This window comes from Eubalaena glacialis, chromosome 3 (assembly GCF_028564815.1).
Source record: "Eubalaena glacialis isolate mEubGla1 chromosome 3, mEubGla1.1.hap2.+ XY, whole genome shotgun sequence".
NCBI classification, from domain to species: Eukaryota; Metazoa; Chordata; class Mammalia; order Artiodactyla; family Balaenidae; genus Eubalaena; species Eubalaena glacialis.
Genome location: NC_083718.1, coordinates 180,134,367 through 180,148,961, shown reverse-complemented (window position 1 = coordinate 180,148,961; position 14,595 = coordinate 180,134,367). Strand labels below are relative to the sequence as shown.

At 53.7% G+C, this 14,595-nt stretch overlaps 1 protein-coding gene across 1 annotated transcript; it reads left to right on the top strand.

Annotated features, from left to right (window-relative positions):
• The first annotated feature begins 2,994 nt into the window (after nt 1-2,994).
• On the top strand, nt 2,995-14,360 carry HTR6 (5-hydroxytryptamine receptor 6). The gene is made up of 3 exons (XM_061187044.1): nt 2,995-3,708; nt 13,560-13,718; nt 13,911-14,360. The coding sequence occupies exons 1-3, from the start codon at nt 2,995-2,997 to the stop codon at nt 14,358-14,360; spliced, it is 1,323 nt and encodes a 440-aa protein (XP_061043027.1).
• Nucleotides 14,361-14,595: the final 235 nt, after the last annotated feature.

Sequence of the window (14,595 nt, the reverse complement as noted above, 5' to 3'; positions counted from 1 at the left end):
GATTTACAATGCTGTGCCAATCTCTGCTGTACAGCAAAGTGATTTAGTTATACACATAATAGATGTTCTTTTTTTATATTCTTTTCCATTATGGTTTATCACAGGATATTGAATATAGTTACCTGTGCTATATATTAGGACCTTGTTGTTTATCCATGCTAAATGTAATAGTTTGCATCTACCAACCCCAAACTCCCCGTCCATCCCTCTCCCTCCCCCTAGTTTTTTGTGTTTTAAATAAAGGAATCAAACTGAAAGAGCTAAAGTAGAGGGACTAATATTCTATTTCACTATATACTTTTAATTTTCACAAAGCTAAAATTTATCAGCCACCTCCTCTGTGCAAAATGGTTTAAATACTCATGCCATGTGTATCCCCACTACCCCAGTTTCATAGCAGCAGAGAAATGAAGAGGCTTTGCCAAGGTCACAGAGCAAGTAGCAGAATCAGGATTATGAACCCAGGTCACTGGGCTCCAAAGTGTGTTCCACACAGCACTTCTCAGCTTTGCTGTTGCTCACATCAAAAATCCCTGGGCTGAAGGAGTTACTGAAGAGCTGAATGCATTCCCGTTGTACAGATGGGAACATTGAGGCCAATAGCCAGCATTGACACAGCACTGTAAAATTTACAGGTGACACCAACAACCCTGTAAGTGGGTGCTGTATTGTTCTGCTAGTTATTGCAGAGGAGAAAACAGTGGCCCAAGGAGATGGAGTTGCCAACCCTAAGTCCACAGAGCTGGTTAGCAGTGAAGCTGGGATCCCAAGTCTGGTCTTTCTGGTTCTCTGCCCAGTGCTTGGTATCCTGTTCCTTGAGGCACGACAGAGATTGTCACAGTGGTGCAGGTGGCGTTGGGAGGGAGAACAGTCCTCCTCCTGCTGCATAGACCCATCTGCAGGCAGGGCTGGGATTCTGGGTGCCAAATAGTGGTTTGGGGGGAGCATGGGGGTGTGCAGGGTGTTGAAGATTCTCTGCCTTGGGCATTGGGCAGACCCGAGTTTCAGTTCCACTTGATCACTAGCTGCTGGTGACCTTGAGTGAGGCCCTTGGCCTCTCTGAGCCCCAGTTTAACACCTACCTCTTAGCATTATTGTATTGGTAGGAATAGTATAATAAAGTTCCTGGAACACAGCAGGAACCTTAAACATGGGAGGTATTATTTTCCTGCTTCTGTGGAGGGGAAAAGACCCCCTTCTACCCTAGATCCCCTTTACATTCCTCTCCATTTCCTTTTTTTCTATAGCAATTATCACTCTGTGACTACTTTAAACGTTTATTACGCTTATTATTGTATGTCTCCTTCCAATAGACTGTAAACTCAATGAAGCTGGATCTTTGTTTTGGTTACTGTAGTGTCCAGATTGGGCAAAACAGTGCCTGACACCTCGTAGGTGCTCAGTATAAATGTTTGTTGAATCCACAATATCAATCTGTGACATGTCAGGTAGAGACCCTTCTTAGTTCTGGTTGGGGGTGGGTGGAATACACAGCAGCGTTGCACAGGGTGTGCCCCGCCCCACCCCTCTACCTGCAGTGACTCCACCCCACCTGGCCAGGGGATTCCCCAATCTGTTCCCACTCTTGGGTAGACTGGGAGTGCCAGCACCTCGGGGTCTTCATCCTTAGTACCTGGAGCTGTCGGGGGGCAGGATGGTTTCTGCTCGGAAGGACTGTGAGGAGGTAGCCATCTATTCAAAGGTTTGAAGGAAGTATTATATAGGCTATTGCATAGTATATACAATATATATGTACGTAAGTGTAGTATTGTATATGTGTACATGTATGTCAAGCGATCTGCCCAATACCTCCCAACGGGCTCCCCCTGGTAGCGGGCAGGCAGCCCCGCAATGGGGAGCAGTCCTGGGTGAAGGCGGGCCACAGCCCCCTCTTCTGAGTTCCTCCTGCGCCCCGTGTGGGTGGGGAGGGGCATGCGTGGGGTGGAGGCTGCTAGAGCTGGGAGGCCACCTGGCGCAGCCGGAGCGCTCGGATCATCCCTCCGCAGGCCTGCGGGTACCAGGAACCCCGCCCGCCTGCGAGTCCCGGGCTCGGCTCTCCCCGCCCACCGCGGGGCTGGGCGCAGGCTCCGCGGCTCGGGGTCCGCGCGCTCCTGGAAGCAGCCACCGCTCCTCCGTGCGCGCCGGCCCCTCGCGGAGTCTCCCGGTCCCTGGGCGCCTGCCTGGCCCGCGGCCGCTTCTTCCTCTCCTGGCCCCGCGGCTCCTGCCGCAGTCGCCGGCGGCGGAGCAGCGCTCAGCGCCCCAGGTACCGAGCGCGGGAGGGAGCGGGGCCGGCGACCCGCGGCCGGGTGGGGAAGGGGCGGAGGCGCGGCCGCTGCTCCTTCTCTGCCTGCGGGCCGGCCCGGCATCCTCCCTCTCGCCGCGGGGACCGTGTCCGCCCGAGCCCGGGGTGCCTCTGCGCTGGCTCTGAGACCTGCCTTCCCCGCCGGGGGCTTTGCTCTGGCCCGTGGACCCCCCACCCTGCGACCCCCAGCACCACGGCTCCCCACCTGGCGCACCCCCCCTACGCCCACCTGCCACGGGGCGGCCTGGATAGCGCCCATTCGCCCTGGGCTCCCACCTCCCCGCGTCCCTGCCCTCGACCCATCTTACCGCCCGCCCCCTCTAGGCGCTCTGCTCCCACCCGGCCAAACGCCCAGAGTCTGCGTCCCGGTCCTCCTGACTTTCGGCCGCTCCTCTGGAGGACTGCTCGTCAGGTGCCCCCTCCCAGACTTCTCACCGGTTTGCTCCAGGTGTCCCTACATCACACCCGAGGGCGCCCAAAGACCCCCTCTCCATCCTCCTCGGGTTGCTGCCCCTTGACCCAGCGCCCCATTCATATCTTCCCACCTGCGGCCCCGGGGGGGGGGGTGGTCTGTTCTCACCGACTACGCCCATCCAGCCTCTGCTCCTGCAGGTCCCTCTCCCCGTCTTCCCGCCCACCTTACCTCGTCCTCCGGACCCCTTTCGGGCCTCAGGTCCTCGCGCTCCGCCCTCATGGTCCCAGAGCAGGGCCCCACCACCAACAGCACCCCGGACTGGGAGTCGGGGCCGCCATCGGAGCCGGGGGGCAGCGGCTGGGTGGCGGCCGCGCTGTGTGTGGTCATCACGCTGACGGCGGCGGCCAACTCGCTGCTCATCGCGCTTATCTGCACGCAGCCCACGCTGCGCAACACGTCCAACTTCTTCCTGGTGTCGCTCTTCACGTCGGACCTGATGGTGGGGCTGGTGGTGATGCCGCCGGCCATGCTGAACGCGTTGTACGGGCGCTGGGTGCTGGCGCGGGGCCTCTGCCTGCTCTGGGCCGCCTTCGACGTGATGTGCTGCAGCGCCTCCATCCTCAACCTCTGCCTGATCAGCCTGGACCGCTACCTGCTCATCCTCTCGCCGCTGCGCTACAAGCTGCGCATGACGCCCCCGCGCGCTCTGGCGCTGGTCCTGAGCGCCTGGAGCCTGGCCGCGCTCGCCTCCTTCCTGCCCCTGCTGCTGGGCTGGCACGAGTTGGGCCGCGCGCGGGCGCCCGCCCCGGGCCAGTGCCGCCTGCTGGCCAGCCTGCCTTTCGTCCTGGTGGCGTCGGGCCTCACCTTCTTCCTGCCCTCGGGCGCCATCTGCTTCACCTACTGCAGGATCCTGCTGGCCGCCCGCAAGCAGGCCGTGCAGGTGGCCTCCCTCACCACCGGCATGGCCGTCCAGGCCCTGGAGACGCTGCAGGTACCCGGGGCGCGCAGGGAGACCCGGGCTTGTGGGATGGAGAGGAGCGAGCAGCCATTGGGTGCCCACTAGGCATCCGCCACGTAATATACAATTGCTGACGACCTCCAATTGGTCATTCCCAGTTCCCACCTTTCTTCTGAACTCCAGACTCAATGTCCAACTGTCCACAGGATGCTCCAGGATGTGGGGCAGTCTTCTCGAAGGTAACATGTGCAACAGGGGATTCAAGGGGTCCCAACTCTCCCCACCTGCTCGTCCCCCCATCGTCCCCATCGTGGCAAATGGCACCATCATGGCATCGCACGCCAGAAACTTAGGAATAATTTCTCTCCCTCATGCTCATGGGATTCATTTGCAAGGCCTGTTGGTGCTGCCTCTAAACATGTGTCATCTCCAATGCCACCTTCCTGATCCAAGCCTCCATTGCTTCTTACCTGGGAGCCTTTGATAGTCTCCTGCTGGCTCCCCCTGCCTCCACGCCAGACCCACTCCTATCCATTTGCTGCACAAACAAAAACAGAAGCGTGATCACCTCACTTCCTTGCTACAAACCCTTCAGTGGCTCCCCATTGCTCTCAAGATAAAGGGGAGACCTGTGTCAGGATCTGGCCTCAGGATCTGGTCGTGACAACCTCTCCAGCTGCACCTCTTCCCCTCCCCACCCCTTTCTCTGCAGCAGTCCTGTGGCCCTTCTGACACTCCTAGTAGGCACCAGACTGATTCTGTGCCCAGGTCTTTGCACTGGCTGTGCCCTCTGCCTGGAATGTTCTTCCCCTGGGGCCGCCCTTGCCTGACTGAGACTCTTCTTCAGCTCACAGGTCACCCACTCCCAGAGGCCCTCCCTGACCACACTGTCTGCAGACCTCCCTGCCCTCCCCTCCCCTTTTATTCTTGATCCCGATCCCCAGTTTATGTGTTGATTTGTTCATTGTCTGTCTCCCCCACTGGAGTGTAAGCTCCCACGAGGGCTGGGTGTATCTGAGTGGGTTTTGATCTCCACTGTACATAGTAGGTGCTCACTGATTACTTGTGAATGGGGTAGGTGCTCTTTGCTCAAGGTCCGCAGTGCCTAGAGTGGAGTGGGTCACACGGTGCCCGAGTCCTATTGTTCATGCCAAGGGATGGGACTTTAGACTGACCAGGCCTGAGCCCTAGAGAATTAGGTCACAGGCCCCCAAGAAGATCCCAGATGGGCTCTCCCGTGTCATCTTGGTGTAGCCTCAGGTGGAGGAGGCGCCTGCAGGATGGGAGGTACCTTGGGGGGGGTCACTGGATAGATGGGGGCTGAGAGGCTAACACCCTGGTCGGCAGCCCCCCTAGAGTGGCTTACCTGTGTCATCCCAGCAGTGAGGCCCATCAAGTAGGAGGACAGGGTCTTGGGTGCACAGGAGGTCCTGGCTGCGGCCCTGCTCTCTCCCCGATCTGTATGCACTGGAGAACGTTCTTGTCTCAGCAGGTGGCTGTGACCCTGACTTGGTCCTGCAGCTGTGGGGCAGCTGCCCTGGGCCATCCATCCTCTCTCCCTGGGTTCTTGTAAAGGAGCGTTTCCCAGACTTCAGGCGTTTGAGAACTGCCTTGTGGTGTCTGCCTTGCTACCCCTCCACCCACCCTCACACACTCCTCAAGCCTCTGCATCCGTATGTACTTAGCATTTCCTTGGCGTCATCTCATTTATCTTTTTACTTCCATGAATTTATTTAGAAAGAAATCTTCTTTTCTCTTCCGGAAATGGACAGTCAGTATCCTTGCCATAAATAGAAGGTGATCACAAACACAACCTCAGCGAGGCTGCAGAAGCGCCAGCAGCGTTGCTAAGTCCAGCTTGGATGGCTGGAGATGCTGAGCCTGAGGCCTGCTTTCTCTTTGTTAGATGTTGGAGGGATGTTAAAGACACAGTACCATTGACACGAGACTTTCTCTTGACGTAACCAGAAGAGCTGGGAGGGAACTGTAAAGGCCTATGTTCCCACTCTGTGACTCAGTTATTTTATGGGGTGTCCAGTTACCACCCAAGGGTATCTCCAATTCTCACACTCTGGGGAGCTCTGCCCCAGTGACTAAGGAGGTGAGAAGTTGGCCGGCCTTGGTCTGGATTCTCAGTTCCAGCAGTGTCTGTGATGCATAGATTTTCTTTCCATGAAGCTAACTGGCCAGGACTGTACCTGAGACTGTGGCCTCAGCAACTGGGCAGGTGTCCCCCAAGTGCTAACAGCTGCAGCCCCACAGCCTTTGAGCGCTCTCTACCTGCCCGGCACTGAGCTAAGCGAATCCCCCGAACACCCAACGGGGCAAGTAATCATCATCCCTGTTTGACATCTGGGGAAACCGAGGGGAGGTGACTTGCCCAGGGATGCACAGCCGGTTAGTGAGGTTCAGGCTCAGGTCTGGCTGATGCCAACGCCTGGATCTGAGCGTTGTGCTGCCTGTGGGCGGTGACACGCTCTTAAAACATTGACCTCAGGGATGCCACCCGGTGTGAGACCCTCCACGCCACCGGCTGTGCCTTCTCAGTCTCCTCTACTGGGCCTCTTGCTCCGCCACCATCCGAGGCATCCCCCGGCCTCAGTCCTCTGACGTCCTTGCTCTTTTCCCACATTCACTCAGTGAGCTGGTCTTGTGCCATGACCAGAAGTACCACCTACACACTGATGACTTCCAGCCTGGGCCACTTACTTACCGCTGCCCGCAACAGAACTCCGGATTTTCCAGGCTCCAGACATAGTCCCTCCCTTGTCTTCCTCATATCGACTAACTGATATCAGTTGCTCAGGCCAGGAACCTTGGAGGCAGCCTGGATGCCTCTCTTTTTCTCACACTGCACACCCAGTGTACTCTCTGCTTTCAAAACACTTCTTATGTCTTGGTTGCCTCCCTCGGCCCCCTGGGCTTCTGATGCCTGGGTTATTGCAGTGATCACCCACTGGCTTCCTGAGCCCATCCTTGCTCCCTTTTGATCTTACACAGCAGCCACAGTGATCCCTTTAAAATGCAGGTCCTGGGAATTCCCTGGTGGTCCAGTGGTTAGGACTTGGCACTTTCACCGCAAGCTGTGAGGCATGGCCAAAAAAAAAAAAAAAAAAGCAGGTCCTGTTATGTCATTCCTCTGCTCCTTCTCTGGCCTCCTTTCCTTCCACCACCCTCCACACTCCTTCTATTTCAGCTCCCCTGGCCCCCTTGTTATTCCTTGAGCATACCAAGCACACTTCTGCCTCAGGACCTTTGCACTTGCTGCTCCCTCTGCCTGAAGTGCCGTTTCCTCACATCTCCGCATGGTTCTCCCCCTAACTTCCATCACTTTCTTCTGGCCTCTGCTTGGCTGTCTTCCCTAATCACTTCGTCAAGAGTAGTAACGGCCATACTTGTCCAGACCCCGTCCAGTCCTAATTTCCTAAGTTATTCTCAGCAACAAATACCACCGCCTGACATATTATATACTTTCCCATTTACTGTTTGACTGTTTATTTCCTCCTACTAGAATGTAAGTTCTGTGAGGGTGAGGACTTGTCTCGATTGCTATATTCCCAGCACCTAAAACAGTGCCTGGCGTGCCATGAGTGGTCAGTGCACAGTGATGAGAGAAATGAAATGAACAACAGTGCTTCACAGAGCCAGGGATTCAATCCCAACTCACATTTCTCCCTTTTCTCCCACTTTTAGAAGCAGTTCTTGTAGCTGATGAATCCTGCACTTTTTAGTACATTGATTCACTTCCTTGGTACTGTGTTGAGTACCTCCCTTGTGCTGTGGTTGCAGGGATGAGTGGGTCTGAGAAGATCCTGCCCTCTTGGAATCTACTTTCTAGCTGGAGAGAGAGACACTGATCACGAAACCCTATCATGATGAGGGTTCTGGAGCTTATAAGAAGGGTGCCTCCGCCAGTAAACATTCAGGATCTATTATTCCCTGTGCATACGTTTGCAAACTGAAGCAAGGAAGTCACGAAACCAAAGGCTGGGAGGAGTCTTCATGGGTCATTTAGCTGGCAGAATGACCCGCAGCCTCTCAAGCCAGAAATGTGTTTGTGCAAATTCTTCCTACTTTCTGAAAAGCCTTTTCTCTTTATTTGAATGAGACAGTGTTAGACTCTACCATTGCCCTTGCTTCCAAACCCACTCAGATCCTAAGCAAGCCTTCTGCAGGGCAATTTTCCTTATTGCCTGGAGAATTGCCTGCATTTGGGGAATTTGCTTCTGGGATGCTGCCTCTACTCTGGCCTCCTGGATCGTGACCCACTTCCCCCACCCAAGCTGGCCTGCCCCAGAGTCCAGCAGCATCCAACCTGGGGATGGAGGCGTTCTCGGTGCCTGGACCTAAAGGAACTGATGAGAATGAACAGAACTTGGGGTTGTGTTAGGCCCCTTTCCTCCTCTTCCCAGCCCCACTGAACCCTTAGCTCCTTCTCCGATCCAGCCTCTAGCTTCCCCACAGAGGGAAGGGGGCTGGGCACCAGTCCCTGAAGTCCTGGCTCTTCTGGGGTTTCGGACATGGGAGCTGAGCTGGCTGGAGCATCTTTCTATGCCTCTATCCACCACATCTGCCTATTGATGTGAATGGCCTTTTAAAAAGCCACTGGTTGGCTCAGGGGTTTCAGACAGGTCTTCCCAGCCCCAGGGGCTGTGAGAAAGAGTTCTGCTTAGAGGTCAGGCAGGGTATATGGGCTGGGGTTGGAGAGAGGGGTGTGAGAGGTGGTGGTGGTGCCAGAGTGAGATGCTGCCAGGGCAGGAGTGTGTGTGTGTGTGTGTGTGTGTGTGTGTGTGTGAAAGGTGGGTGCCCATGTGGGGATGGTACGCATCCTTGGGGGATTGCAGAGGGGCCAGTGTGGGTGCTCAGCCTGATGGGGGGCAGCAGGAGGCTCAGCTGGGCGTTCCTGCGTTCTTAGCCTCTTTCTCTCTCTGCCAGGATTCCTGTGTCTCTGTGGTCAAAACCCTTTCCCTATCGTCTTCCTCTCCACCTCATCTTTTCCCCTTCTCTATCCCCCCTCCCTCTGTTGTAGCTCACCCCTCTCTTCCTTCCTTCTGCACCCCATACCTTCCTTCTCTCCCTCAATTTCTCCTCCTTGTCCTCCTCCCCCAGCTTTTTCACCCTCCATCACCCAGCTATGCATCATTCTGTCCTAGTGATCCATCTTCCCTTCCACCTCTGCTTCCTCCTCCTCAGAGGAGGCTGTGATCACAGAAATATCTTGGAGGGGGAGGAGGGGGCTGAGTGGGAGAGGCTGGCAGAGGAGCAGAGCCGAGCATGACAGCCTTGGCTGCTGCTCATGACGAGGTTGCCTGGTGCAGCTGGGGCAGGGCACAGGAGCTTGTGCATCTGCCTGAGCTCGGGTTCAAATCCTGCCTCTCTCCCATCGCAGCTGGATGACTGTGGATGAGTCACTCACCTCCCTCTATCTCAGGGGTAATGCTATTTATCATTTGAGGCTGTTTGAAGAATCAATGAGATGGTATATATAAACCTGGCGCATAGTAGGTGCTTGACAAATGTTAATTCCTATCTTTTCCTCTTGATGGTAAAAATGCACGGTCCTGGGCAGCTTTCCCCCTTTGAGACTTTCTAGGGGGAAAATCACCCTCGCTGCCATCAGCAGCCTCATTATGAAGGAGCTGAGGTGAACACAAATAACAATAAACAACAACAAGGATCACTAACAATCACACGGTACTTACTATGTGCCAGGCACTGTTCAAGTAACTTTCTATTATTTAATCCTTACTACAATCCTACGAGGTAGATGCCATTGTAATTGCCATTTTACAGATGAGAAAGCTGAGGCATAGAGAGGTAAAGTAGCTTGCTTAAGGTCACTCAGCTAGTTAGTAACAGAGCCATGATTTAAACCAGGCAGTCTGGCTCCAGGGTCTATCCTATTACCCTCACACTATGATTAGATGATCGTACAAATTTGAAATTACACGAGGGAATACGCAAGTACACTTTAAAATGAAAATTCATCAATAACGATAAAATAAAAGACCTCTCTGACCCTATCCAATCACCTCCCACTCCTAGGTCTCTCAATGTCTTTCCGGTTCTTTTTCTGTGTGTTTCCATATTTGTTTATGTACCTAAAGAAACTTAGTGCTTTGCTTTGTGTATTTTTTTAAACAAAGGGAATCATGCTGTATCTCGTTTGTACAATTTGCCGTTATCACTTGATAATGTGTCGTGGAGATCCTTCCATTTGATCAATTCATTCTTTTAAACATCTGTGTTGTATTCTTTTTTTTTTTAAACATCTTTATTGAAGTATAATTGCTTTACAATGGTGTGTTAGTTTCTGCTTTATAACAAAGTGAATCAGTTATACATATACATATGTTCCCATATCTCTTCCCTCTTGCATCTCCCTCCCTCCCACCCTCCCTATCTGTGTTGTATTCTATAGTGGTAACGTACCTGGGTTTATTTAACCACTCTCCTTTTGATGGACTTTTGGGCTGTTTCCAACCTTTTTTCCTATCACGAATGGTGCTGTGGTACACATTCTTGTCCAAGCCAAGTGTAGAGACACAGGTACGGGTTTTTATGGACATAAGGACCTGTAAGCGGACTTGCCTCCTGGAAGGGCACTGCCCAATTGTCCTCCAGTAGCTGCCCTCTGACAGTGACAAATGCCACAGACATGTATAAGGGACATGCAAACAACAGAACGTGCCATGGGGCCATGAGGTGGCTACAGGGCAGAGAGAAGTGGGAAGGGTGAGGCTGGCATCAGCCAGAACCCAGAGTGTGGCCTGGCGGTTGCCATTGGCTTCTGCTTCATGAGGGCCTCTCAGTGACAGTGGTGGGGTTTTACTTGGGGGTGCCATCCTCCAAAATGGAAGCAGCCTGGTGAAGTGCAGTTTCTGGAGCCAGAGATGACTTTGATTCCCTAACTCAGCACTTGTCTGCTGTGTGACTCCTGGAAAGTTATTTTGCCTCTCTGAAGCTCATCTGCAAGATGGAGATTATAATACCTTCTTCCCATAAAGACTCGGTGGCAGAATGAACATCAACTGCTGATGCATAGTAAGTGCTCAATAAGTGGAGATGATCATTTGGGGTCACTGGTGCTTTTGTTTGAGGCTTTGTACTGGCACAATGTGACCTTGGGAAGGTTCCCCCACCATCTCTGAGCCTCAGTTCCTTCTCTCTTCCCTCTTGCTTGTGTTCTTGGGTCAACTCTTTGGGGAGAAGAGGAGAAAGAGAAATACAGGTTTGTTCCCAGGAAGACTAGAGGGGGACTCTCAGATCATGGTTGTCTCCTCTGGATCACCCTGCCCTGACGACTGCCCCCAAATGTCTCCCTGAGTGCCTTGGTACCCTAGTGCCCTAGAGCTCTAGCAAGATCACAGCTGTCTTTTGCCCCCTCCCCAGGTCTTCAGGGGCCAAGGGGTACCTGTGTGGCTAGGGCTTTCTGGAGACGGTGTCTCCCTCTTCCCCATATGTCTGTCCCCACTGGTGGCAGCAATTCAAAGTCACGGCAGATCCTAGGAGATTCTTTTGGGGAAGCAGGAGCCTCTCCCTCCAGGTTGAACAGGTGGGGCCACGGGAGCCATATAGAGTTCACTCTGAAAGAGAGAAAATGAGAAGGAGAGAGAAAAGGAGATCCTCTTTTTCTTCCTTGCTATAGCATAGTGGGTCAGAGCATTTGTCCTGACATCTGTGCTGCTTTGGAAAGCTCAAGCTGCTGGCAGAAAAACAGGGCTCCTGAGGGTGCTAAAAACTCCCCCAGCCTCATACTCATACCGCTGAATCGACATCAGGGCTGCTATGTATTTACACTTACTCTATGTCGGGCACTGTGCATGCATGTATATCCACAGGTTCACAGCAACTCCGTAAGGTGAGTATTTTCTCCCATTTTACAGATGTGGAAACAGAGACTCTCAAGATCACAGGGCGAGTAAGTGGTAGAGGCATGATTTGAAGCCAGATCACTTGTCTTAAAACAAGCTCTTGCCTCTGCACAATGCTGCCCCACCAAGACAGAGGGGAGAAATCAAGGGCCTCTTTTAGGCTGCTCTGGGTGTCTTTGCTATTTGTCTAACCAGATTTCACTTAGAGAAACACATCGAAGGGTGGGAGTTGCAGTGTGCCTGTCTCCCCTCTCCGGCCCACTGCCATTCCAGATCCTATAGAAAGATATTGTAGGTATGCAGCTTGGTTTTCAGCACCATGGACGGTAACCAAGCCTGGCTACCCTGAGGAGGCGGGGAGAGCAAAAGGGCTGGGAGGGGAATGGGGTAGGGGGTGTGGCTTTGGTGTTCGCAGGGCTGACACAACTTGGCTTTGCCTCCTCCGCCCCATTTTCATCTGTGAAGGTTGCCTGGGAATCTGGCTCCCTTCCTGCCTCCTTCTCTTTCATCTTCCCATACTCAAGCGATCTTTGGTTGCCTCAAGAGCTAAGCTGGGCTCTCATGCAGTTTAGGAAATGTTGGGGGGAAATCCCTGGCTTTCAAAGCCCAGGTATATTCCCAGGCAGCCCACATACCCCTTCATAATTCAGTAAATTGTGCGCACCTCTGCATACCAGTGTTTACTTAAAAATTGTCAATATAGGTGAATCTTGCCTTGTGGAAAGCTGATATAAGAAAATCCAAATTGATTACAATACATCGTTCAGAGGAGGGCTTCACATTCCAGCTTTCATGGACCCCCTAGGCGTTTCATGGATGGACTTCACAGTGGTCTCTGAACCCTCTGGACATGAGGGAACTTTTTTCTCTCTGTGTGTGTATTTATAAAATTTTATAAGCTTTTTGTTTTCTGAGGAGTGGTTTTGTAGATTTCATTAGAGTCTCAATGGACTCACAAAGTTGAAAAAATTAAGAGAACCTCTGGGCTAATGGGTCATCTGGGATCAGAGAGCCTTTTTAATGTTTTGGGACGCCTGCGCTCCCATTTGTAAAGTCACATTCTAACCCCTCATGCCGTGTTCCCCATGGAGCAGCTCCTAGTTTTTTCCTCCTCCTCTCCCCTAGTTCCCGCTCACGGAGTCCACGTGTGGGAATGGAGATGTCTGTCAGTCCACAGTGAAATGTGTGTTTAAAATGCCAAGGTTGCTCGCATCCCTAGTAATTTATACAGATTTAATTGTACACATTTGTTTTGGGCACATATTTTCAAAAATGCACTTTATTTTGTGGAGTATGAGAGTAGTGGTGCAGACAAAACCATCACTCCAAAATATGAAGAGAATCCACAGGCAAAGAGATGGCCAAGCCCTGGACAGCAACTGCCCTCTTTTGTCAAGTGCTGTTCAATTGCAGCTAATTCTTGTAGTGCCAAAGTGCAGCGCAGGACAACACTGCCCCAAACACAAATCCAACAGTTCAGAAGACCCACACTCCTTGCAAAGGACAACATTTGACACGGGCCAACGCACATGACCATGAGCCCCAGCACCTCGGAAATCTCACTGTACTTCCTAGAGCTCCTTGTGAAGCGTTGGGTCAGGGTCATAGCTCGGTGCAGGACCAGGACCAAGGCTCCGTCTATTTCTGGAATCAGGGCTCAGTCTGGTGCTAAAATTGGGCTCAGTTTGGTCCAGGGTTGAGGCTCAGTTTGAGATCTTGTTTATGTAGGGCTCAATCTATGGTAGGCATCAGGGGTTCAGGGCCATGAGTAGGGCTTAGCTTATTGCTGATGTCAGGGCTCAGTCTGAAGCCAAGGTCAAGGTTCAGTCGGGAGTCAGGGTCAGGCCTCAGTCTAGGACTACAATTGGAGCTCATTCAAGGGTCAGGGCTCAGTTTAATACTGGAACTAGGGCTCAGTCTAGAATTAGGAGTAAGGCTCAGTCTGTGGCTGGGAACAGGGTCAGACTGGGGTTCATTCTTCACTAAATCACGTGGCTTTCCTTTCCGCAGGTGCCCAGGACCCCATGCCCCGAGGTGGAGTCAGCTGACAGCAGGCGTCTAGCCACCAAGCACAGCAGGAAGGCCTTGAAGGCCAGCCTGACACTGGGCATCCTGCTGGGCATGTTCTTTGTGACCTGGCTGCCCTTCTTTGTGGTCAACATAGCCCAGGTAATGCTACCACAAGGGGCAGGTGAGTCCACGCCTTGTTGGGGAGGCCCTGAGCCCCACCCCTGCCCAGACCCAGGGAGGGAGGAGGGCGGGCCGCCTCTCCACGTGTTTATGTGTCTGTTCCATCCATGCTGGGTGGGGTGGCCTGCGTCCCTCCTCCGGGACCAGGCATGACGTGCCCCGTCCCTCCAGGCTGTGTGCGACTGCGTCTCCCCGGGGCTCTTTGATGTCCTTACATGGCTGGGTTACTGCAACAGCACCATGAACCCCATCATCTACCCACTCTTCATGCGGGACTTCAAGCGGGCCCTGGGCAGGTTCCTGCCGTGTCCCCACTGCCCCCGGAAGCACCAGCCCAGTCTTGCCTCGCCCTCCACGCGTACCTCTCACAGCGGCCCACGGCCGGGCCTGAGCCTGCAGCACGTGCTGCCACTGCCCCTGCTGCCGAACTTGGACTCGGACTCGGACCCGGGCTCGGGGGGCTCCTCAGGCCTGCAACTCACGGCCCAGCTGCTGCTGCCTGGAGAGGCCACCCGGGACCCCCCGCCGCCTGCCAGGACCACTACCGCAGTCAACTTCTTCAACATTGATCCTGCGGAGCCTGAGCTGCAGCTGCATCCGCTTGGTACCCCCACGAACTGATGCAGGCTTGGAGAGCTGGACTGGATGGGACCAAGACCCTGAGGCCTTGGACCAGCTCTTGGCTAAAACCAGGAGGCTCCAGGTCTCCCGGGAGCCCGCTGAGCTCCAGGGGGCTGCACTGAGCCAGCTCCCCCTGCCCACTCCAGGCCTCCTACCTGGAGGGCTAGTTGCTGGCTCAGTAGAGTTTTCTCCAGGATGCCCCACTATTGAGTGTAACTTGTGGCTGTGTGTAGAG